Below are 26,227 nucleotides of genomic sequence, written 5' to 3'. Positions count from 1 at the left end.
CTGGTGAAAGCACCTGCCCCTTCACCCAGAGTTTTGCTCTAGCCACAAGGCCATGAGATAAGCATTGCCCACAGCATCCTCTAGCCCTCCTCTGGGAGAAGAAGAGGGCCCTGGGTTCTGGCTGATGCCTCCAGTGGCTTTGCCATACCTTGCATTTAATATCACTAAGTTGACATGGATGAATCACAAGAGGGAATTCCTTCTACCTCACTAGGCAGAAGAAAGTCATTTGAGATAGACATACCTTCTCGATGTTTTCACTAGAACCAAGAGGTATTGCCAAATCCAAAACTTCAGTGACCAGTTGTCAGTCCCCACTCCCATTCCCAAACTACACAAGATTGCCTCCTCAAATGACAAGACTGTTTTAGATAGACACTTTGCAGGACAAGGCAGTCTTTGGATTTCTGAACTCACCTTGTGTATGGTCACTCCACTCTGTGTTGGTCATCTGACAGTAGCTGCTACTAGGTCCTTAAAGTGATGTGATCTGGGTCCTGCTGCCCATACTGTGTTTTAATGGCTGTAACAACCTGCAGGAATTGCAGTGGGGATGGTTTGGAGGGTGGCACCAGGAAGCTTCCAGGAAGCTCCATGTGTTTTGGGAATTGTACAACCCCTCCGAGCACACAATGCACTGCACAGCTGCAAGCAGCAGTATACTGAAGACAGTATACTTCAAGATCCAAGTTGCTACAGCCCAAATAGACTTTTATTTGCTTATTTTATCTATTTATTATTGTTCAGAGCTCTGTGAATGAAACAGACTGACACTGCAGAGCTGTCTCCTTCTTTCTGGTCTAACCACTCCTACCCACCTTATAACTGAAGACAACAGCAAAGAGGGCAATTTGACTTCGTTTTCTTGAGAAGCAACAAGAGGCAATGGATACCTTGAAGGAGGGTGTCTGCTCATGAGTTCATCCTCATGAAGAACAGTGAGAGATGAGAGCTATTTTACTGTGAAGGAGAAGATTCAAACATGATAAACTATAGCAAGCAGGGAACCTCTCTCCCTTAAGTACCTTTTTGGTTCAAAATTTACTCAAGCTACCAGAGAGAAAGAACAAAAGGGATGGGTGCATGTACATGTGTGTGCATGTTCTGAAGTTGAAAGGGTAAGGCAGCACTGGGATGTGTCTGTGCATAGGAATGCAGTGTACATACGAAAAGAGAAAACTTCAGGGACAGATAGTTGAGGATATGTGGAGGATAGAAGTGAAAGCAGCTTGAATATTATATATATATATTCAAACTGCTTTCACTTCTATCCTCCACATATCCCTGACCATATATATATACCTGGGACTTTATATAAACCCAAACTGAGTAGCTACTACATGCTTGTTTTGTTCCGGTACTTGTTCATCTAGCCCTGAGTGTGGATAGAGAACAAATTAAAGGTGATTCTTCATCTCTGGAAATCATTAGGAATATGGTATCATTTTTACTGGGCTTCTTGGTTTAGCATGTTGGACATTTCTATATGTTTTTAAAATTATCTGTCTGTTTGCAAAATGAGACATTTTATGCACACTGTGCTGCCAGGGGGACCAGGAAATAAAGTCTTCAGTTCTCCTTGTATAGACTGGGTAAGACCTCCCCGCCACCACACACACACACACACACACACACACACACACACACACACAAAAATCACAGATATTCGCTCAACTCAGTGCCCACTTGCCTTGGTGTAATGGGATGCAAGGTGCCCACTCCACAATATCAAAGGGAGTTTCTTACCTACTAAACAGATTCCCCCCATGTGAATTTTGTAACTGTGTCAAAGTCTTGCCCTTAGCTTCTTCTCAAAAAAGTTATTACATCATACTAGAACCATAACAGGACATTTCTAAACCCCGTTTTCCCTCCCCTCAATACTATACACGGGAGAGGCACACCAAGTCATAGGTTTTCACATACTGATCCTGTCTACAAGTGTGCTTTAATATGCAGTAGCCTATTCTACACATTAAAACAGCACGTAAGCAACTGTGCTAATGCACAATAGAATAGGTTACTGTGCATTAAGGATCACCTCAAAAGCATGTGCTTGTGCTACTGCTCATTAGCACAGCCTAATGCACATCTATTTAGTACCTCATGTTGGAGGTACTAAATTTAATGTGTGTTAGGAAAAGCTCATTATTGCATGTGTGCTAAAACCCAGAAGCAATGGAGCTGTGTAAATGCAGTGCTGTGCAGGCTTCGTTGAGAGCTCTGCTCCTGCTCACTTACCTTCTGGCACCAGGACTCCATGCTCAGCTGCCCACTGGCCCTGCTTCAGCAAGGGGGTTGTGAGATGTCCCAACCCAACCTGTAGCTTGGTTGTCAGAGTTGTTTCTTGGGAGGTGGGAGACATAACTTTGAGTCTCCTCAGGGTGAGGAAGGTCTAAGACTCAGATGTCCCTCTTCCTGAATGAGAGATTTAACTACCACGGTATTATGCTAAAGTAGGGGTGGGAAAAATACAGCCCGTGGGCTGGATACAGCCTGCCAATTGATTGTATCCAGCCTGCAGCATGCCCTGTAGCACTCTGCATGGCGCTGAGCCCCACCCGCTCCAGCCCAGGGCAATCCATGCCATGCTCCTGCCTGTACCCACCCTGTGCCCATTAATAGCACCACCCCAGCTCTGGCCAGCTACCCCAACAGGGCTACTCCAGCTGCTGCTGCAGCCACCTCCTTCTACCCTGCCTTTATTCCTCTTTGTGTTTCTTTACTACCTTCATTTTCAATACTTCATTTTGGGTCAAAGACATAGACATAGGCATTAGGGCTGGAAGAGACCTCAGAAGATCGTCGAGTCCAGCCCCCTGCTCCAGGGGCAGGAAGTCAGCAGGGGTCATAGGATCCCAGCAAGATAAGCATCCAACTTTCTCTTGAAGGTAGGTGTTCAAAGTAGGTGCTTGAACCACCTCTGGCGGCAATCTATTCCAGACCTTGGGGGCTTGGACAGTAAAGAAGTTCTTCCTTATGTCCAGTCTGAAATGGTCTTGGAGGAGTTTATGACTGTTTAACTTTGTCATCCTTTGGGGCACTCTAGTGAACAAACGTTTCCCCAGATCCTGGTGAGCACCCCTGATAAATTTATAGAGAGCCATCAGCTCACCCCTGAGCCTGTGCTTTTCCAGGCTGAAGAGTCCCATAGCTCTCAGCCTCTTATCATAAGGTCTATTTTCCTGACCTCTGATCATGCGCGTGGCTCTCCTTCAAATAGTGACAAATCGTATTTTCTGAGAAACACCAGACAAAAGGTATTTATTGACTTTTGAACAAATTGCCAATTTCAAATGAAGCCAGATGAAGCCAGAATGGGAGCAAGTCACACTGACCACTGGTCCTTAGTTCACCAAGGAACATTTGGGAAGGGCTTTACCACAACCTCGGAAACTGCAGCTCCTCAGACAAAATAAGCAACTTAACTAATTCAAAGGTTAATGATTTCTCTCTGCCTTTGGGACCTCCCCGGTTGTGTTTCTCATGGATTCTCTATTCCTCCTTGTTCTGGTGCAACAGTCGCAGCTACTTAGCTGGCTTCATACACGCACAGTGTTGTTGCTCATCACAGCTATTGCTGTAGGCTTGTCCTGCATTGAAAACTGCACAGGACTTTCCAGGCTGTGATTTCATTACTGGAAACCTGTATGTGAAAAGAAATATTTCATGTCATCAAGGACACCAGTGAAAATACAAACAGTGTTACTGCATTAAATACCAGAATACTGGAAATATCATGTTTTAGTCATTAATATAATTTCTCAGAAAAATTATCCAGTAAGTTGACTCATAACCAGTAGAACTTTGTTACTTGGATATTCTCTTTGAGATTGTTAGCTGAGTTGAGATGGCATCTTGTTTTCTGCTTTTCCTCATTCTCATGCAAGTTAGTACTGGTGATTTTCATTTTCCCTTTTTTAACTCCCAAGGTCTAATGGTAATGTCATGCAAAGGGAATTGTTCAGTTTTGAAATATATGGCGTGCTGAGATATCTTGACACTTACTTCTTGTACCGTGAGAGAATGTTATGTCTGTCAAATGGACTCAGACATTTATTTAATCATTATTTCATTTCTTACTTTAGATTCATACAAAAAAACTTGTAAAGTATCCCTCTCTCCATGTGACACATTGTAACAGTACAAAATATGAAGACACTTGATAATCCTACACCAAGAATTTTCTGTTCTGGTAGAAAAAGATGGGCATAATCTTGGGAATCCTGACTGATCTTTTTGGTCATCAGCAAGACCATACAAATCCTGTGAGGAAAAACACAAGGGTATAAACTAGTTTTCTAGACGTGATGGAGACTCACAGGTTAATGGGATGAGGTGCGCCATCCTCCCACTTCCAGTCTGAAGCAATTCCTTTGCGGGTTAGTCCAAGCCAATGGAAATGTGCCAGAGGGTTTAGGAAATTCTGTTTGGGAATAAACCGAATAAGTGAATTTCATCCCTGTTGTCCATGAATTCCAGGGAAAAAAGCATGATGTCTCTTGGCCAAGACCATGGTAACCTTGGTGTCTGCATTTTGAAAGAAAAACAGTGAGCTCTGCCTTGCACCTTGCAAGAGCAGCTCTAGGCACCTGTCCAGAGGGAGGACTCCTCCTGACTCTGGATTCCAAGAGAACAAGAAACCCATCCTCCAGGCCTCAAACAGGTGTTTCAGCTCTGAGAGAAGTGTCCACAGTAGCCAAATTCACTGTTTGAGTTGGCCATAGGTTTTACAGAGATTGTTGATCATTTTGATGTGGCCATCTCATACAAGGGTAATATCATAACTGCCCTCATTGTAGCTGACAGGAACAGACATGGCACCAATGGGAAAAGGGCCACATAATTTCATAATCATTTGGGGCCACACAATAGAGACAGACAGATTTCTCTCTTCTTACCTTGTTTTGACTGCCCAATGTAAAATAGCTAAGCAGTCCTGAGAGCAGGGCATACAGCTCAGGTCTTCCACCTTCCCAGGGGAATACTACAACCGGCAGGGTAAAGACTTAGGTAAAATCTCCCTGTCTATGCCAGGTTCAATGATTCTGTTTATGCTGTCTCAAGTGAGCAAGCTCAATAGAAGGGATAGAGAAGAGACTGAACCTGCTCAGTCTGTAGCTTGGCAATTATGGCACTTTCCTTGCAGGTAGTGAGTAATAGGGGTTAGGAATCCCTCAGAATTAAACTCTGGTCACTTAAATCTGGGACAAGTGCAATAACCACTAAGCTGGTATATGGGAGGAGGGGGGTACATCTCCTGGTTGTGTTTCAAGATTAGAAGAGGCTGCCAATGGTGGTGCATTCTGTGCAGAGGTTGCTCCCTAGGCATATCCTGGGAATGCCTATCAGATCCAGCTCTGCGGGCAGAACAGGTGTTGGGATGCCTAGTTTGTGCTTTGTGCAAGGCTTGTGCATGAGCCAGGCACATTAGCTGCTCTGTGCTGCCAGGATTAAATGGACTTTTGAAGAAGCAAAACTTTATGATTCTGGGGAACTGTAATGTTGAAATCTCAGATGCCTACAGGCATGAGACACCTCTTTAATGGCAGCTGAGCAGACTTTTTGGGAGTCAAAGAGACCATCTACACGTGATGCTATGGTGACGTAGCAACGCGCTACGGTGATGTAGTATCCACAGGGGTCTACATATGACCAGCAGCTACTTCACCATAGCGACAAACTTCCCCCATTATAGCGTGCCCCAACAGCAAATTAGCTGCTAAAAATAACCATGCACCATGTGGAAGGCACAGTATGGGCTGCTACTGGGCAAAACGAAGTACTAAATCACGGCACAATAACAACATTGCCATAGCGACACATGTAGATGCAGCCAGAGTGTTCTACTTAGCCACCTATATCTGGCTTGTCCCCATTTAAGTGCCCACATCCTTTTCTGGATTGAGATTTTAATTCAGAACATAACCCAGGGCACTGTTGAGGACCATCCTACCTTGTAATATGAGCATCTTTTCTAGAGCTATAGCTCACATCACTACACAGGCATCTTGAAAGGTGTAAGTCAGTGGCTAGTGCACACAAAGGAGCAGAAACAATGTCCTACCATCTCATCCTTGTTCTCTATCTTGAGTAGTTTGGAGCCATGAGAAGAGCAGTGTGCTTTACATTCCTGATAGCTTTTCCTTTCCTTAGTAAAATAGTAAAACTTTTCGCCGTGAGGTTTCCAGCAATCTGAGTAAGCACTGCATTTTTCTCCTTGAAAATAAAAACATGCTTGATACAGAAAGTTGTCATATTTCCAGGGGGAAGGATGAGATGCCTTGTGATGTAGAGTGCACCATGGGGAAACTGGTGTTCACTGATGTGAGGAATAAGGGCTTGTTTTGATACACGGGAGTCAAGGGACCAAAGCCATCAACCTAGTCATGATCATGCAGTCTCCCCCTTCGCTAATATACCAGAATCCTGTTTTGGGGCAGAAGAGTCACAGATCCTAGTCCTGAGGATGGTTGTGCCTCTTTTAGAAAATAAGCAATCTATGAGGAGTATACTATGGATAACTTTATAAAGCTGCAGTGATGACAGCAAAAGCTAATTTCACTCCCGGGTGTGTGCTCCCTTCCCTTGAAAAGCATAAAGCTAACCTCAACTTGTTCTGCTCAGTGATTCAGGATGCTGGGCTCCTGAAGTTCTTTTGCTCCCTGAGTACATTGGCTAGGGTTTTGTCTGCTTCATAAGGAGATGTGACCCTTTCTCTGTAGCCATGCGGTGCCACATAGCACATGATCACCAGAGAGGGACATCTGTGCAACCAGCGGAGAAGAAGAGACTGAACTGAAGAGTGACTGCCTGCTCTAGGGTGGGTATGAGAGAGACTTCTACAAAATATCTGAAATGGCCAACATTTTCCAGTTAACAGTAGTAAGGCAAAATGGTAACTGAACAAGGAAGAAGAGGCAGAGGCAACAACAAAGATCTGTCCCCTTCACCTCTGAGCAAAACCCTGGCATCTAATCTTTCCCAGAGCAGATGCATCTACACTCCTGAGAGGAAAGGGCTTGACCAGGGGTTTAGGGAATCTTCTGAATGAATCTGTACTCTCTCCTCCACAGTCTGTTAGGTGTGATCCAGTGTCTTTTCCAATAGGCAGTTTCTGTTGTTGTCAGTAACAACATTGCACATGCAGTGAGTAACTAAGGTAACCAAAAGCATGAACAGATAAAAGGGATAGTTCTAAGATGGGAGCTATCAGTATTTGCTTATTGAGGCTAGCTCTAGGTCATTTTATGTGATGAAGTGGCTTCAGCTGTAGCTAACGTATTGTCATGCATGCTTTCCATTGTGACAGTCAAGAGGATGACAAGTCTGATAAAGAAACCAGGGTTTCCTTATGTTATCATTGGAGGGAGGGAAGAATATGAGTGGCTTTCTTGGCACCCACTGCACATATATCTTGCGCGTTATTCATTGTCCCTCTGTGGCTCAGTGGCTTTACGTTGTTCAACTGAGAGATGTGAGCTGCCAAGGAACTACCTACATTTCTCAAGTGTGTCATTATGGAGCTGTGGATCATTGTCTATGTCTGTACTGAGGCGATCCCATGTCTCAGAGAAATCTGGCTTTGCTTTTCCACATTATCAGTAACTGATTCAAGCCCTTGTACAGTGGGTGCTTGGGGGAGGAGGGTGGTGAGAATCTTTTGTCATCATCAGGACACAAAGAACTGAATACTAATGCAAAATTAGCATTAAGTGTGGAAAAGAATCATGAACACTACTCAGTACCTTTCAGGTTTGTGTTCTGGGCTTTGAAATTATCCCTTTCCAAGGTGCAGTTTTCCAAAGTTTCATTCAACTGTGTAAGGCTTTTCAGAACTTCCTCTTGCTGGGAAAGGATTTCAATCTGACGTCTCACTTGGAGGGAAGGCAGGAGAACTTAAGTCCACAATGATAAGCAAAACACACCATTTCAGTTAAAAAAGAACCAAATTATTCTTTATGAATCAGATGCCAATTCCATTAGAGTTGTGCTAAGAGTTGTGCATAACTTTTATGTTAAAATAACCAAAGTATTAGTGAAATTCTAGTTGTTGTTTGAGAAAAAAAACCTCTCAGCTTATAAAGGCCAGTCTCCAAACACGTTGAATTGTTTTTGTTTAAATCACAATGTCTTTTTTCATGCTATCCCCCCCCTCATGATTCAAACTGATATTGTGCAAATTGAATTGGGACTTATTTTCTTTTGGCTTGGAAAACTGAGAAAGCTGGAAGAATCTTTTCAAAGCAATAGAAGTCAGATCGCATTTCTCTGCCATGATTCTAACTACATTTAAACAATAAACAGTGGAAATCTCAACCTAACCTCAGGTCATAAATCCAAAAAATTCTTCAAGACATTGTCTTATCATATGTTTCAGTTACAAAATTTCAAATCACAGCAGTGCATGCAATAGGTTTTGACCATGCAATTAAAGTTGTTATCATCCACAAAGGGGTCCAAAATATAACAATGTTCATGTATGCACATTGCTTGGAGGAGTTTTCTACACTTTTCACATTTCTACACTTTTCAGCTCAAATCTTTTCTCATCGAGTTCTTGGTAAATGCTTACCTAAGGCACCCAGGACTCCTGAAATTACAAGCAAAACCAGAGAGAGGGACCCCAGAATCACTGCAATGAGTCGCCATGACAAAGACTCAGAACAAGATTCTAACAGAAATAAGAGAGAGAAAAAAGCACATATACGACCTGAAAATGTCACACAATTTTGGGGGAGAGTAGAGTTCTCTACCACACCTGTCAGTGAAACTCACATCTCACCCCCATGAATCTACGATCCCTCCGGTAATTGTAGCTATTTATTGTGCACTCAACAACAGGTTAGAGGACCTAGGAGAGAACAGTCACTCCTCCCGATAGGGTCAGTGCTCTCCTATCTCAGTGATCTGGCCTGGGCACTGGCCCAGGATGGTTTCAAGGGAGGTCCCACCCATCAGCCAGATGCTGTTTCTTGTAAGGGTAGAGATAATTCTCATTCTTTGGTTCTTGAAATCTCATGTCATGGCAACAGCTGCCCCTGAGGGAGGTTCTGTGACTTCAGATACTTTGATAAAAGAAGGGCAGAATCCAGCAGAACTCTCGATGCACAGTACCTCTGTTCTCTGAGACTGTAGGCGTTGGCTTCCTCTGTGACTTGGAAGGAGCATGACATTTCAGATCTGAGTAGATCACTTCCTGCTTGCTGATTTTTGATGGGTTATAAGGGTAGAAAGATGCACCTATGAAATGTTCATTATATCAGGCAGGAAATACAAACTCACAATTTTTTACGCCCAAAATGACCAATTTGATCAAATCTTAAATTCCTGCATAATGTTATTATACAGACCATGGAACATCGGCTGATTATTCCCATTTTTCAACCAAAACCTGTGGTTGAAACAGGTCACGATTTTTTTGAAAAACATCTGCTCTTGAATTCAGTAACTGAGAAATGAATACTGTTCTTGATAATCTGGTCCAGTGGTTTATTACCTTTGTTACTCAAAATCTGCTATATTTCCACTATGACCTTTTCAGGTTTTATCACATTAGTAGACAGCAGCCATGCACTGACCTAGGCGGCCAACCACATAACTGAAAAACACTGAATGGTAAATTCCTGGAAATAGTTGGAAGTCAACTTGCAGGCTGGATCACATAGAATAATTTTTAATAGGAAACAAATTCTTAAATATTGAATCATATTTACAGGTAACTCATGAATAGAAAAAAGAGGCTGAGTTCACTCACGGCTAGATTCTGTCCCCCTTACTCATATCAAGTCATCCCTTATTGTGTATCAAGGCCCATTAGTGGCAATTTCATTAAGGGTTCTTCATGGGGTAAGAGATTCAGGATATATGAATTTAAATCATAGTGATTTAAATAATCTAATTTAATCATGACTGAAATTAGCCAGAAGGAATTTAGTTATAAACGATTGCTTTTTATCTTCTTTGCAGTTGTACTCTTTAGTTATTTTCCTAGGAAAGGGTTATTCTTTGTGGGCAGTACAATTAGGTACCACTTTTAACTAATAAGACCAAAATACATCAAGGCGGAATTTAAAGAAAAAACCCCTCACAGAGGACAGAGACTTTTCTGACAGAATAGAGTGGAAAGAGGCCAATTGGCCCTGAGCTCAGGTTTGTGGATATTCACCCCCCCTTGCAGGACACACTGTTTCTTCTGACTGCCTTTTGGGATATGCTAAGCACAAGATATTTCATTGAAGAATACAATAATTTTTTATGGTATATGGGGTAGATTCAATACATCTCCATACAGGAGATTTAGGTGTTCTGGTAGATGGCAGTAAAGGTGAGGGCAACCCAAACATGTCTGCCCCAGCAGACAAGGAAAAGTCAAAAGATGCCTTGGACTAGTAAACTAAGCAGGGAATGGTAAATTTAAGCAAGGAACAAAGTGCTTGATCCAGCTGCTCCAACCAGTGGGCTGCAAGTCCTACTGCATAAAGTTGTTCAAAAGACTTGGGATACAAACATTAACTAAGTGTTTGACAAGCTAAAGGAATGGAAGAGGCCCCAGCCCTGTGTTGATATGACAGCAAGAGCAAAACTAAGTTTTTCATGGAAGTTTCAAAGAAGGGTATTTGTACAACCCATTTACAAGTGTGATCAAAATGTAGACCAGTGGATTATACATCATAGACACTAACAGAATCAGAATGCAAATACACTGAATGCAATACAAAAGGAGGTATTGACCCTGGTTTGGGTGCAAAAATGTTATGTCTATTTAAGGGAGGCCAGTCCTAATTGAAAAAGGTGATAAACCATTTATAGCTGTTACCAAATTCAAACAATGCTTTGAGAATACAGAGATTATTTTGTGATTTGCAAATTGAATACAAATTTTGGAGAGATGTAGTGGTGACAGTCACATGTCTATAGCCTTTGACAAAATTTCAATGTAAGAATGTTCAGATTATGGGGGATCCTGGTTTTCTCCATTTAAAAATCACAAATTCTCTGATTAAAACCCTCAAAATCTACGTTTTTTCATGATTAAAATGAAATGCCACTATATCTATAGATATCACTTGAACGCAACGTTTTATTGACATATTTACAATTTTAAAGCAGTTTGGAAGCCTACCAGTGCCTCAATCACTAAACAGGCAGTCCTCAATTTATGACTTTTCGATTTGCAATGAACAGCACTTACGACGTTTATAAATTGACGCCCTGTTTCAATGTTCCGATGTGGGTATCGTCTTTATGACAGTCGATACTGCATGCAGCTGGTACTTGGTGGAAGCGGAGGGGGAAGGGAATGGGCGTGGGGAGGGTAGATCAATGCCCCCTGTGGTGAGGGAGGGACTGGGGCTGGGGCTGGGACAGGGGCTGGGGCAAGTGCTGCCCAGCCAGGGCCAGGCGGGCATGGGGAGGGGGTCAGCAGCTCCTGCCACTGCACACAGCTCATCTGGTGGCTTGACTGGTTGGTTCCCACCGCTGCTCCCACCACGGGTCTGGGAGGACATGGGGGAGTGTGTGCCCCTGGATCTGCGTAGGGTGGGACAGGCGGGGACAGGGCTGTGCTGGGCTGCACTCCAGTCGGGCAGCGGGGACTAAGACAAATTTTTGCATGGCTGCAGCCCCCCCATAGCCCCCGCTCTGCTGCCCACCCCGCCCCGATCCGGGGGCACATGCCCCCCCCCATGCCCTCAAAGCCACAGCTCATCCAGGGGACACAGCAGGGCAGCTCCTGCCACTGCATGCCACTTGTCCTGAGGCCACGCAGCGGCTCTGCCCTGTGCCCATCCCGCCCTGGCTGGGCGAGTGGCAGGAGGGTATGGGAGAGTGTTCTCCTGGATCAGGGTAGGGCAGGCAGCAGAGCGGAAGTTATGGGGGAGCTGCAACCACCTGAAAATTTACCATAGCCCCTGAGACCTGCCCAGAGTCCATCCTGGTGCAGCCTTGACCCTGCCCGCCCCACCCTGTACAGATCCAGGGGCACACCCCCCCCCCATGCCCTCCTGAATCAGCAGCGGGAGCAAGGGTCGGAACCACCAGTCAAGCCACCAGACAAGCAGTGTGCAGCAGCAGGAGCCACCACTGCCTCCTCCCCATGCCTGTCCAGCCCTGCCTGGGCAGTGCTTGCCCCAGCCCCAGTCCCAGTCCCTCCCTCACTGTAGGGGGCATTGATCTGCCTCCCACCCCATGCTCCTTCCCTTCCTCCTCCCCTTCCACCACTTACCAGATGCACACGGTATCCACCATCGCAAAGGAACCAATCCCCCATTTGAAACACTGTTCCTATGGGAAAATTGGTTTCGAATTACAACATTTCAACTTAAGACACGGTTTTTAGGACCCAGTTGCATCATAAGTCTGAGGACTGCCCGTAATAAAATCTAAATACCTATAAATTTTTGCATTTGATTTTGGCTCTTTCCCTGCCCCCTTTGCTCACAAGGATGCGGGTCCAGTTGTGTCTGTCCCCCTGACCACTCCTTTGTGGCACTGATCAACCCTGATATGCTGATGTCCTGCCTGTGCCATTGCCTCTCACTCCCCACCCACAGTCCCCTGGTCCTTCTGGTGTCCCTTATTCCCCACCCACAGCCCCCCACCCCCTCCAGCCCTGCTGGAAGAGGCCCCCAGCTGCTAGGACTACAGGGCCAAGGACCCAGGTCTGCAGCCCTCTTCCCTCCTCCCCTCCCCCCCCCACAACAGCACCCAAGCCCCAGCTTCTGCCCATGGGAGTCAGAGGCTGCTGTGGTGAAGCAGCGCATGAATCTGGGCTCCCCATCCCCCACAGGCAGCATGGCTGGAGTGGAGCCTGTGTGGGGTGCAGACATGAGCTCCCCACTGTGGGCACAGAGCTTCCCACCCTGCTGCTCTCCCACCAGGGCCTCCGCAGCCCAGCAGATCGGTGGGGAAGGAGTCCTGCACCACTGCTAGGAGCCCTATGCTGCCATGGAGAAATGCCCTCTGTCTGCCTTGCAGCAGCAGGGTCACAATGCTGTGCGGCCATCCCCACTGCTGCCAGGTGGCAGGGGGCACTTTGCCATGGTGGCACAGGGCTCCCAGCGGCAGGGTGGGGCTCCCCAGCCCACTCTGCCCTACCATGCTGGGTCCCACCTGCTGGGCTGTGGAGGCCCTAGGGGGAGGGCAGCAGGGTGAAGAGCTGTGAGCTCTGAGCCCACAGCAGGCAGCCCACATCCACCCCTGCCCCACTCACAAATCTGGGAGCATGTTCCCCACTCCCCCAGGAATATGTGCAGCAGTGGGAAGCTAGCCTCCCACAACCTCCCGGATGAGCTGTCCACAGCTCAATTCAGTTCACATGGCCCTAAGCCACATGCACCACCTTGGATGGGTAGCAGACCCAGCCCTGCCTAACTCCTGCCCTCACTATGGGGGCCTCAATTCCCCCCCTCCCCCAGACTTACCTGCGATGAGCTCTGGGAACTGCTCTCATGCTGCCTGGATGCCATGTGCATTAGTGCACACATGCACATGGCATCCCCCACCTGATGGCCCTCCTCGTGCTCCCCACAGTCCCATGCAGGCTGGAACTCTGCCAGGCTGCAAGGGGAAACCTGCCTTCCCCCATTTTTTTTCCTTTAAAGGAGAAAATCTGGGTTTTTCTCCTAAAAATGATCACATCCAGGTTTTACCTCATTTTTCCATGGCAAAAGGAAAACTCAGATCCCTACTGATGACATACCTGCTAGTGAGATAAAGCATCTGTCTAATTACATAGTAATGTGGCCTTTGGATTGCCAGAACTACTGTTGATAATAAGTCCATAAATAAAGAAATGAAGGCTTTTAGCACAGGTGGCTCTGAGATTATTCCCACCCTGGTAGTTGTAGCAGGTCCTTTCACTACTTGATAAGATTATGTTTAAAGACATGAGGTTGGCAATTATTAATGTGTTACAGAAAATATGTTAAAAAGCTTATGTGAAAATAATTTTGGGAGTGAAAAATTGAGGCAGTTGGCTAGGGATATTTTATACTAGCTTCAAATGAATAGTCTCATTAAAGAAGCTCTGAAAGCTGGTTGTTTGTGCCAAAATTAAAGGCCAAGTGTATCAATATATGCTGTGTTGGTGGTACAGGAAAAGATTGCCCACTGAGGCAAATTAGGAATAGATGTGTTTATATTCGCCAATAAAGTCTTGCACTTTCCCCAGACAGACCGACTATCAGATACTACAGCTAAACAGTAACATCTGGTATAGTAAATCTTTTTCAGAAGACATGGACATAGAAATGCCTGACAACTGACCATAGATCTGTGGGCATAAAACTGAGCACTTTGCAATTGTAGCAAAACCCCCAGTTTTTTTTCTGTTTTTTTCTTTATTTATTTTAAAATGCATTCCCTCGCCTTCCCCAACCATTGCTGACTTTTTCTCTTCCTCCCTATTCCCTATAGATAAGTATAAGTGAGCTCAGACTTACGATAAGCTTTAAACATTTTTATTTTGGTAGCAAGTTTTTGGTTTTGGATATCCACTGTTTTATATTGTGTTATTATTAGATTTGTATTGATTTTTACTGTTGTATATTGTATTATTATCATTTTCGTATTGATTTTATTGTTTCATATGGATATTATATGGTTTAGGCCTGTGTTTGCAAATGAACCAAAGTCATGACAAGTTTCCATTTTATATGTCAAGCCTCCATCTTGTGTCCTGTGCCTGGGCATCCCATGTTGCAACTGTATGAGTCACGTACCGCTCCCATGTAAATTTGTTCCCAGATGAATGAGAATGATTGGGAATGATTGAAATACAATGGTAGTAGGCCTCTACTGAATGGCCTGTAATGACTGGGCCATCACCTCGCATTGATTCATCCAGGAACCACAGACCTCACCCAGGAACAGAAACAAGAACCCAGCATTTGAAAGACAAAAGACCCTGCAGAACCAGCAACTCTCACCATTACAGACACCAGAAACTGCACATCCCTGCATTGAGCACACATGCTCAGTATGCCAAGGCTGACCCTTGCCTGGGCATGCCTCCTGTCACTAGGGTCACACAAGGTCTGCCCCTATAAAAAGGGGCAGTGAAGACAGACCCAGGGGGATGCCCTCTCCATCTGGACCAGCGCCATGCCACACCACCTATCCACCCAGAGGCCCTGCCGGTGACCACCCTTTGGACAACACCTACTGGACAAGGACCCCTTTCCAGCCTGGATAGGTAGATATTACCTGCACACCTCCTCTTACAATTTGGACTCTCTCTCTCTGTCTCTCTGTCTCCTCCTGGACTTCAGTGGACTTCAGCCCCTGCAGCAAGCCTCTCTCACCCCTGCTGCCATTGTGTGTGTGTGGGTGTGTGTGTGTGTGGGTGAAAGGGAACCAATAATACATTGTGTCACCATCTCCCCTGTTCAATAAAACAACTGTCATTTGCAACCCCGAGTTGGGTCATGTTTTACTGAATCCCAGCCCCTTCCTTATCTTAAATTCCAGCCTCATTCTCTCTCTCTCTCAGCTCTAGCCCCCACCCCTCTCCACTAGTTTCCTGATCTCCTCTCAATTTGTACTGCCTTTTCCCTGTGACTTTCTGCTGCCTTTCTCTGCTTTCCTGCTGCCCCTGCCGCTTTTCAGTCTGTCCACCTGCTTTTCCTGTGATTTTCTGCTGTCCATCTCTCTGTTTTCAGGCTTCCCCCACACCTTCTGTAGTCATGCCCCTCCCCCCCCTGCAGCTTCCCAGCTCCTCATGGCTGTCCTGCAGTTTTCTCCAGCAGCTGGAGCCTTTCTCCAGCTCCCAGCACCTATTGCCACTCCCTGCAACTTCTCTAGCTGCCCCGGAGCCATCCTCTGGCTCCCCACATCCAGAGCCCCTCTTTAACACCCACACTTTCCCTTAGTCCCATTTTCCCTCTCCCCACCTACCTTTTCAGCTCCCCCATAGCTCTGGCTCCAGTCCCAGCCTCTGTGCCGGCATACCCCCCTGTTCTGTAGGCTTTGGGCATTGTCTTTTAATCAGTTAAGATCAATTAACCTAAAGTTACTCCCAAGCCTCAGTTCTTCAGCCCAGGCCCCTGTAGTCTACCGGTTCTAATCCCGGTCCTGATAACTTTAACTTCCTACACTTCTACTTTCTTACCTTAACCTTTCCCCAGGTATCCCAAGTATACCAAGCACATACATACATACACATCACAACACTCAATTTAGGAACTCACTTGTGTATATGTGTAGGTGGGTGGTATGTGTGTGAATACACATATATATACATATATAGATATCATTGTGTGTATGTGTGGTATATGAATTAGTAATCTACATATGTGTATTGGATGTGCAGGTGTTGGTAACTGGTAACTGATTCTGTCTAGATTTGGTGTGTGTAGCATGTATGGGCTTAAACTAGTGATAAATGTGCATGAACCTAGACTAGTTATTTTGAACGTGTGTGTATTTGAGTTGCTAGTGTGAGTGTGTGTGTATGGCATTGTGTGCATGATATATGAATTAGTGATCTGTGTCTAACTTTGGGGTTGTATCGTGTATGTGCTTGAATTGGTGATAATGATGCATGTGCCTAGGCTAGTTTGAATGTGTATGTGCCTGAGCTGATAGTGTGCGTGTGTATGCACCTAACTGATTTGTGTATTTGTATACGTGCAATTGTGTCACACCCTCCTGTCTAACAGTGAAATATTGAGATCCTAAAAGTTGGCCTGACCCCACAGGGCAACACAATGAAAAATGGGCTTAGACATGTCACCAGGATTCCTCAGATAGGCATTGATTCATATTGATTTACTGCAGATAGGCATTAATTCATATTTAGCACATTTAAATTACAGAATAGTACCATCCAAACATTCTTTGATAGCTACCAAGATTTTGTTCTATAGAAAACTTGAGAGAAGAATGCCTGCACTACTAGGAAATGAGTTACAGTGATATGGAGAGATAGATAAAGCAAAACAAGAAACTCGGTATAACCAAAGATCCTGGAAGTCCCCACCCTTTTATGAAAATGATGCTGTGTATATCTGTTATAAGAAGAAGTGATGCTAGCAAGAGTGGGGTCATGAGACTTAACTGGGAATCTTCTGAGATTGTTATACCTAAGAGAAATATTTCAGGGGAACAAGTGATACTTTCCAAAACCCAAAGGTGTGGGAAACAAGAGGCACTGAGTCAGCCATTTTGTTCAAGAAGGTCTCAGACAGCTAAGAGCCGTGACAGGTTGAGAAGGCCTCTGAGCTCTAAGACATGGAACAATCAGATCTGCTTGTTGGTGCTGCCAGAAGATCAGGATGCAATCTCATGCCTTGGGGCACCTCACTCCACAGGGCATGTCAGAGACTAATTGAAGACTGCTAGTTAATTTCTTTTATAGAATGGTTATAAGTACTTGAAATTCTGTATTGCATTAGTGTTGATTTTTAATTATTATTGTTACATTTGTCTGGGAAAGGAAGCTGGGGTGTGAACCATTTGGAACCTGTTCATGCCTCATGAAAACAATCACCAATCAGAGAGTCTATGTACAGAATGAAGCAGGCCTATGTTAGACTCTAAGTCAACAATGAACAATGTAACCATCACCTTCCTGATTCTGTGAGCAAAGATGGCCATGGAGCAAAGCTTTTCCATTCATTTTAATCACAAAGGAAGGGTTTTTAGTTTATAATTAAACAATGCTTATCTAGAGCTCTTGATGCAACCTGGCACCACTGGCACCTAACTGGAATATAGCATCTATTCATGGAGGAACAGCTTGACACTAAAGAGATAGAGCAAATCTAGCAATATGGCATTGACCGATAATTAACACAAGAAAATCCTAATGCATTCATGATCTATAATGTTAGTGTTAGTGAGATCACATTCAAGGAAGAGATTTAAGTTGGTCCAAAAAATCAGATGAGCCATAGCAAACCTGGGATCCTGCTTGGTTTTCCTTTCTGTTTGGTCTTCTCTTTTGGAGGAGTGCAAAACTTAAGGTCCACATAAGTCACCGTCTGCTCACTCATTTCTCCTGAGTTAGGGAAGAGAAATTGCACAGTTGGGTTTGCTAGTGCATTAATATTATTCTTGAGTTATTATTTTAACCACAAGAGTTATTCAGGAGTTATTCAGGAGCTATGCTTTTAGCTGCACTGACCAAAGCAGAAGACTACAGTGTATCTCTCAACAACACAAACTACTGTGAACACATCACACCTGTCCCCACTCACTGTACTCTTATTCCAACTTAAACATCGTTCCCAGATCCAAGAAAACTAAAAGATCTTCCTAAGATCCCTGTGACTGACAGCATTCCTCTTAAGACACAACTGAACTTTCTGTTCCAGAGCAAGGTTTGTCCCTGTAGCAAATAAAGATTTCTCAATGGCTAGTTCAAGGACTAGAGGACAAACTTCCACAGGAAGTTAGGACCACTACAAACCATATGCAACAGATGTTAGTCAGATCACTTCATGCGCAGCTGGAATGTTCTCAAGTATCACTATGCTGAAGGCAAGATAAGAGCCCCCCAAAACACAGAACAGCTCAATTTTGAGCCTCCTATTAAACCCATGAGAATACCATATGTGCAATTAAACTGGCAGCTTAGATCTTGGTCAAAGGTAATTTTTTTTATACAAAATTTGAAATTAGTTGGACAAGGAGTTCTTCAAATACAGGACCTTCACAGGAGGTACACACTCCCACTAGGTGAAATGCCTTACTAGACTTGGTACTGGCCACAGGGGATGACTTGGTGGGGAATCTGCAGATGCAAGGTAACATAGGGGATAGTGAACACCTATTCATAGGTTTTGCTATCTGGAGAAAGGTGGGGAAGGTACCTAGCAGGGTGGAAGTGCTAGACTTCAGGAAGGCGAACTTCAACAAGCTCAGGAGATTAATTAGGGAGGGACTGACTTGTAAAATCCTTGGGGACATGGGAGCTTAGGAAGGGTGGGCGTTTCTTAAGGGACTAATCCTGCAGGCACAGAAAAGGACTATCCCAGGACACATAAAAGGGGTAAAAAAGCAAAGAAACCCTCTTGGGGGAGCAGGGAAATCCAGGAGAGCCTGGAGGGAAAAAAAGAGGCCTACAGGCTGTGGAAGCAGGGGGCTGCCACCAAGGAGGAGTATACCTGTTTGGCTCGAGCTTGCAGGGAAACAGTGAGAAGAGTCAAAGCAGAAATGGAGCTTAGGCTGGCAGCAAAAGTCAAGGATAACAAAAAGGCATTCTTTAAGTACATAGGAAGCAAAAAGAACGTGCAGGGTAATTTAGGGCCCCTTCAGGATGAACTAAGGCAACTGGTAACAGATAGGATGGCCAAAGCAGATCTTCTAAATGATTTATTTGCATCAGTATTCTTGGACACAAATACAGATATGCATCCCATTGGGACCTTAGGTAAGCCCAGTATAGATACCAGCCCACCAACTGTTTGTGCTGACCTAGTAAAGGAGCACCTGGAGGGATTGAATGTATTTAAGTCAACAGGTCCTGATGATCTTCATCCTAGGGTACTTAGGGAATTAGCTGGTATCATAGCAGAGCTGCTGGCACAACTGTTTGAGCACTCGTGGTGCTCAGGACAGGTTCCAGAGGATTGGAAAAGGGCCAATGTGGTCCCTATTTTCAAGAAGGGGAGGAAGGAGGAACCAGGTAACTAAAGGCCGGTTAGTCTCACCTCTATCCTTGGCAACACCTTTGAGAAAATTGTTAAGGATCACATTTGTAGCAGGTAAAATTATACTAAGAGGCAATCAGCATGGGTTCATAGCAGGCAGATCCTGCCTGACTAACCTGGTCTCATTTTATGACCAGGTCACAAAATGCTTGGATGAAGGAATAGAGGTGATGTTATTTATTTAGATTTCAAGAAGGACTTCAACACAGTGTCACACCCAATTCTTATAAATAAACTAAACAGTTGCAATGTAGATTATTACACAGTCTGGTGGGTGGAAAATTGGCTTATGGGATGCACCCAAAGAGTGGTGGTGGATGGGTTGGTTTCTACTTGGAGAAATGTGGGCAGCAGAGTCCCCCAAGTCTCTGTCCTGGGACTGGTACTATTCAATATCTTCATTAGTGACTTGGACGAGGAAGTAGAAAGCACCCTGTCCAAGTCTGCTGATGATACCAAACTATGGGGAGAGATACACAAACCAGATGGCAGGGAGCGAATCCAGGTTGATTTGGACAGGCTGGGGAAATGGGCCGAACAGAATAGGATGTAGTTTAACAAGGACAAGTGTCATGTGTTGCACCTGGGGAGAAAGAATCATCAACACTTCTACAGCCAGGGAGGGACCATTTTATGTAGCACAACTACGGAAAGGGATTGACTCCAAAAAGCAGCTGACTCCAAAATGAACATGAGTCACCAGTGTGATGAGGTAATAAGTAAAGTTAACCGCATCCTTTCTTGAATAAGTAGGGGCATCGCAAACAGGTCTAGGGAGATGATACTTCCCCTTTATGCAGCATTGGCCAGGCCACAACTGGAGTACTGTGTCCAGTTTTGGGCACTGCACTTCAGAAGGGATGTGGATGGCCTGGACAGGGTTCAGAGGAGGGCCACTCATCTGGTTAAAGGCTTACAGAAAAAACCCTATGTGAACCGATTGGGAGACCTGAATCTCTTCAGCCTCCACAAGAGGAGGCTGAGAGGTGATCTCATGGCTACCTACAAACTCATCGTGGGGGAACAACAAGAAATAGGGGATACAATGTTTACCTGGGCGCCTGTCGGAGTAACTGCAAACAATGGCCACAAACTGGAAGAGAGTGAATTTAGATTAGACATCAGGAAAAAATTATTTTCAGTGAGGGTCACTAAAATATGGAATAGGCTTCCAAGGGAGGTGGTGCTGTCCCCTTCCTTGGAGGTGTTTAAAAGGAGATTGGACAAACACCTGGCTGGGGTCTTCTGACCCCAGCACTCTTTCCTGCCCAGGGCAGGGGGGGTTGGACTCGATGATCTAATAGCTCCCTTCTAACCCTAACATCTATGAAATCAATGAAAGAGGGCTAGGGTCATATGACCCCAGCCAGGTGCTTGTCTAGTCTCCTCTTAAAGACCCCCAAGGTAGGGGACAGCACCACCTCCCTTGGAAGCCCATTCCAGATTCTGGCAACCCTTACCATAAAGAAGTTCTTCCTGATGTCTAACCTAAACCTACTCTCTGTCAGTTTGTGGCCATTGTTCCTAGTTACTCCAAGGGGTGCTTTGGTAAGCAGAGCATCTCCTATTTCTTGCTGTCCCCCAATGAATTTGTAAATAGCCACAAGATCCCCTCTCAGCCTTCTCTTGCGGAGGCTGAAGAGATCCAGGTCCCTCAGTCTCTCCTCATAGGGCCTTCCCTGCAGGCCCATAACCATATGAGTGGCCCTCCTCTGAACCCTCACAAGGTTATCCACATCCCTCTTGAAGTGCAGTGCCCACAACTGGATGAAGTACTCCAACTGCGGCCTGACCAATGCCGCATAGAAGGGAAGCTCTGGACATGTTCGTGATGCACCTGCTAATGCATGATAGAGTGCAGTTAGCTTCACTGATTACTTCATCACATTGATGGCTCATGTTCATCTTGGAGTTAACTGTGACTCCGAGATCCCTTCCTGCCACTGTGCTGCTGAGAAGGTCACCCCCTAGCCTATAGATGTCCTAGTGATTCCTTCTCCCTCGATGCAGCACTTTGCACTTGTCTTTTTTGAACTGCATCCTATTCCTGTCTGCCCACTTTTCCAACCTGTCCAGGTCCACCTGAATTCGATCCCTTTCCACTTGTGTGTTTACTTTATCCCATCATTTCTTGTCATCCACGAATTTGTACAAAGTGCTTTCCATGCCCTCATCCAAGTTGCCGATGAAGACATTAAATAGCACAGGTCCAAGGACCGAGCCTTGGGGGATCCTACTGCCCACATCTTTCCAGGGTGATACCGACCCATCCACCACCACTCTCTAAGTGCGACCCCTAAGCCAATTTGTCACCCACCTAACTGTGTAGTCATCTATGTCACAGCTGCGCAGTTTGTTTATCAGAATGAGATGAGATACTGTATCAAGGGCCTTCTTAAAATCCAAGATATAACATCTACCTCAGCACCTGCATCTAAGCATTTTGTGACCTGGTCATAAAAAGAAACAAGGTTAGTCAAGGCAGGATCTACCCGCTATGAACCCATTCTGGTTGCCCTTCAGCATTATGTTTCCTGCTGGGCTCCCACAAATGTGATCCTTGATAATTTTTTCAAAAGTTTTCCCAAGGATAGAGGTGAGATTAACCAGCCTATAATTACCCAGGTCCTCCTTCCTCCCCTTCTTGAAAATAGGGACCACATCAACCCTTTTCCAGTCCTCTGAGACCTAACCTGAGCACCATGAGTGCTCAAATAGCCATGCCAGTGGCTCCGCTATGACACTGGCTAATTCCTTCAGCACCCTTGTACGAAGATCATCTGGACCTGCTGACTTAAACACATTCAGCCCCTCCAAGTGTCCCTTTACTAGGTTGGTGCTGACCATTGGTGGGCTGGTGTTCCTCCTCTGCCTATCTATAATGCAATTGGGAGATGTGTCTTGACCCATGTTCAGGAATACAGAGGCAAAAAACTCATTGAAGAGTTCAGCCTTGTCCCTCCTATCTGTCACCAATTGCTCTAGCCTGTCCTCTAGGGGTTCTATGTTAATTTCCATCAAAACATTTTTCCATTGTGGTTGATTTTTCTTTGGGTCAAAACAAAAAAAAATGGAACACACTTGTACCCCTTCAAAAATATATTCAGTAGAAAACTGAATACTGAAGTCCCCCAAATTTCAACCCAAATACCAAATCCTCTCTGATCTATATATGATATTTAGAAGGCTTCCATCACTGTAGCATAATTAAAGAGTTAAAGAAATATGGATAAAGAAAGAGAAAGGGAATAATTTCAGGAGTGCAGAGGAACCTTAATTCCCACTAAATATATTAAATTAACAATCACTAAGGTGGCACATTGCCACCAGTAAAAGAAAGGAACAAAAGGAAATCCCCGGAGCTGACATGCAACACTGGAGTACCAGGAAGGCAAAGAATACAGCTGTAAAAGTAACCTGAATTTAAAGACTAAATGAATACCTGAAATTATAAGACTGAATACTTAAAAGTGTAAGAATTACTATAAGAGCTTCTTTAAATTTACCATAAGTAGGGAGTCTGTGAAAGAATCAGTGATCCTGCTGAGCCACCAGCCTTTGTCCCCATGTTTTACCTATGGCAGATTAAGGTGTTCTTGGTGGCTTTTGGCAATGTGCATAGTACTTGTATGTTTTTAAGAAATAAGACAAAAGGTAGGGCAGGGTAGCATCGAAAGACTAACTCACAGTTTCATAGTTTCATAGTTGGTAGGGTTGGAAGGGACCTGAGCAGATCATCAAGTCCAACCCCCTGCCATGGGCAGGAAAGAATGCTAGGGTCAAACGACCCCAGCGAGGTGATTATCTAGCCTCCTTTTGAAGACCCCCAGGGTAGGAGCGAGCACCACTTCCCTTGGAAGTTGGTTCCAGATCCTGGCTGTTCTGACTGTGAAGTAGTGCTTCCTGATATTTAGCCTGAACCTAGTGTCAATCAACTTGTGGCCGTTACTCCTAGTTACTTCTGGTAGTGCTCAGGGGAACAGGGTCTCTCCCATTCCCTGATGGTCCCCCTTGGTAAGTTTACAGACGGTCACCAGATCCCTGCACGGCCTTCTCTTGTGGAGGCTGAACAGGTTCAAGTCCCGTAGCCTCTCCTCGTAGGGTCTGCCCTGCTGCCCCCAATCATGTGTGTGGCCCTCAATGTTGTCCACATACCTCCTGAAGTAGAGCACCCAAAACTGGACGCAGTACTCCAACTGCGGCCTGACCAATATTGCATAGAGGGGGAGGATCACCTCCTTGGACCTGCTCATGATGCATCTGTGGATGCCCTTACTGACTGTGTCCTCACATTGGTGGCCCATGTTCATCTTAGAATCAATAATGACACCAAGATCCTTTTCTGCCTCTGTGCTGATGAGAAGGGAGTTCCCCAGCCTGTAGGTATGCTGCTGGTTCTTCCTCCCTAGGTGCAGTACCTTGCACTTGTCAGTATTGAACCCCACCCTAGTCTCATCCGCCCGCCCCTGTAACCTGTCCAGATCTAGTTGTAACCTGTCCCTCCCTTCTAGTGTGCTCACTTCTCCCCACATCTTAGTGTCATCCGCAAATTTGAACAAGGTGCTTTTCACCCCCTCATCCAAGTTGCTGATGAAGACATTGAACAGTGCGGGCCTGAGGACCAAGCCCTGGGGAACCCCACTGCCCATATCCCTCCAGGTCGAAAATGACCCATTCACCACCACTCTCAGTGCGGCCCTCCAGGTAATTTGTGACCCATCTGACTGTGTAGGCACCAACACCACAGTTGCCTAATTTTTTAATGAGAATGGGGTGAGAGACAGTGTTGAAGGTTTTCCTAAAGTCTAGAAAGACTACGTTCACCACGACACCTGAGTCCAAGGATTTTGTGACCTGGTCATGGAAGACAACCAGGTTGGTTTGACAGGACCTGCCTCTAATGAAGCCATGTTGATTGCCCCTAAGCATAATCTCCACTGCTGGTCCCTTGCAGATGTGCTCCTGGATAATTTTCTCAAAGAGCTTCCCCAGGACCGAGGTAAGACTAATGGACCTATAGTTTCCTGGGTCCTCCTTCCTCCCTTTTTTGAAAGAAAAAACTTTTTGAAACTCATTCAGAAAGTCATAAACTTTGGTAGGCTACAGCCTACTTGGTCAGATGCCATAAATGGAGTAGTCAGACAAACAATCCTGTAGCATAGATTATATAGAGATTATCCTACCTTGAGCAGGGGCCAGACAAAATGGCTTTATAGAAAAGTAGCAGAGAAAAGTCTCTCTTACTGGTCATCTGCTGTGACTGCCAAATGCAAACAGCAAAATGCTTAGACTTGCCCTGCTGCCTAATTAGCCTAACTGCATTTAAAAATCTGACTTTGGCCTTTTATAGTTGCTCTTCATGGTTTTTTTCTAATTGATTTCATTTTTTTTGTAACTGTTTGTGCTTTCCAGATTAAAGCCAACAAAAATAACTGTTCAGTCTTTAGTATTATTTACATTTACATCGATCTAACACTGATAGTTATAAACACACACTACTATGTTTTAGACTGTAATGTCCTTGTTTCACAATAACAGTTAACAAAATTTTTTGCCATAAGTATATGTATCTAACCTACCAAATAGTAAAGTTTCTCTCTGCTGTTCTAATTGCTTAAAATATTTGACCACTATTAACAATATTTGACAACTATTTGACTGGTCAATTAGCAGAGTATTTTTGACCTGTCAAATACCCAATCCTAGAAGTGGATGCCTTAAAGTTTTGTACTAGATCCCATCTTATTTAATATATTCCCCACTGATCTGGAAAGGGGACTACAGAGTGAAGTGGTAAAATCTGCAGAGATGTCACAAAGTAATTCAAATTAATCAAGACTAGAGAAGACACCAAAGAAACCTAACAAGCTAGGCAAATCTACAACATAATTGAAAATAAAATGCAGGGCCAACTAATGCAAAGTACTGCACACTGGAAAGGAAATTTTGAACTATTTTTTTACTTTATAGGGTTCAAATGAACTCAAAGAAGGCTCTTGGTTGTGAAAATCTCAGTGAACTAAGCTCTGGTCTGTAGACACATACATATGCATACAAAAGATGACTCTTCCATTATAGCCACATCCATTATAGCCATTGCTGCTTATCTCCTAACCATAAGATTACAGTATATATATCAAATTACCTTTTGTAACAAGCAAAGCCCCTATAGAAGCATTACCTTAGTTTGTAGCTGTAGATCCAAGGACAAGGGCTGAAATACTGCATAGGAACTTTAAATCCTGCACCAGCTTTGCCTCTTGAGCAGAGAGAGAGAGAGAGTGGGCAGTGTGAGCTCAACCTTTGACTATTTTGTTAAACATAGACAAACACTAACCAGGAGATGGAAGATTATTTGTTCAGAAATGCTCCGAAAGAAACCGCACAGGAAGTCCTCGAGTTGCTAATTTGAAAGGCGATGCCTTTGTCCACATGCCCAATGCGTCTGACATCAAAGCCTACTTGCCTGCAGATATTTTGAAGCTGTTAAGTCACTGCCAGGAACAAAATAACCCACCAAAACTCAAGTTAAGTCCAATCATTTCCTGAACCATAGTCTCACGCAACCTCCT

At 44.7% G+C, this 26,227-nt stretch overlaps 1 protein-coding gene across 3 annotated transcripts; it reads right to left on the bottom strand.

Moving 5' to 3' along the window:
- Window positions 1-3,233: 3,233 nt before the first annotated feature.
- LOC132250232 (C-type lectin domain family 1 member A-like) lies at window positions 3,234-25,989 on the bottom strand. Of its 3 annotated transcripts, XM_059726739.1 has the most exons (9): window positions 25,837-25,989; window positions 20,709-20,748; window positions 17,903-18,001; window positions 9,118-9,243; window positions 8,576-8,674; window positions 7,749-7,877; window positions 6,068-6,219; window positions 4,323-4,426; window positions 3,234-3,646 (listed from the first exon to the last, which is right to left on the bottom strand). In XM_059726739.1, the coding sequence occupies exons 3-9, from the start codon at window positions 17,994-17,996 to the stop codon at window positions 3,529-3,531; spliced, it is 822 nt and encodes a 273-aa protein (XP_059582722.1). In that variant the 5' UTR covers window positions 17,997-18,001; window positions 20,709-20,748; window positions 25,837-25,989; the 3' UTR covers window positions 3,234-3,528. The 3 variants fall into 3 exon arrangements, with proteins under 3 accessions (XP_059582722.1, XP_059582721.1, XP_059582723.1); XM_059726738.1 differs by lacking the exon at window positions 20,709-20,748 and having other exon boundaries at window positions 25,837-25,988; XM_059726740.1 differs by lacking the exons at window positions 9,118-9,243; window positions 20,709-20,748 and having other exon boundaries at window positions 25,837-25,985.
- Between the last annotated feature and the right edge of the window lie 238 nt (window positions 25,990-26,227).

Source organism: Alligator mississippiensis, chromosome 4 (assembly GCF_030867095.1).
Source record: "Alligator mississippiensis isolate rAllMis1 chromosome 4, rAllMis1, whole genome shotgun sequence".
Lineage (NCBI taxonomy): Eukaryota > Metazoa > Chordata > Crocodylia > Alligatoridae > Alligator > Alligator mississippiensis.
Note: the sequence above shows the minus strand (reverse complement) of the source record. Positions and strands in the feature narration are given on the sequence as shown.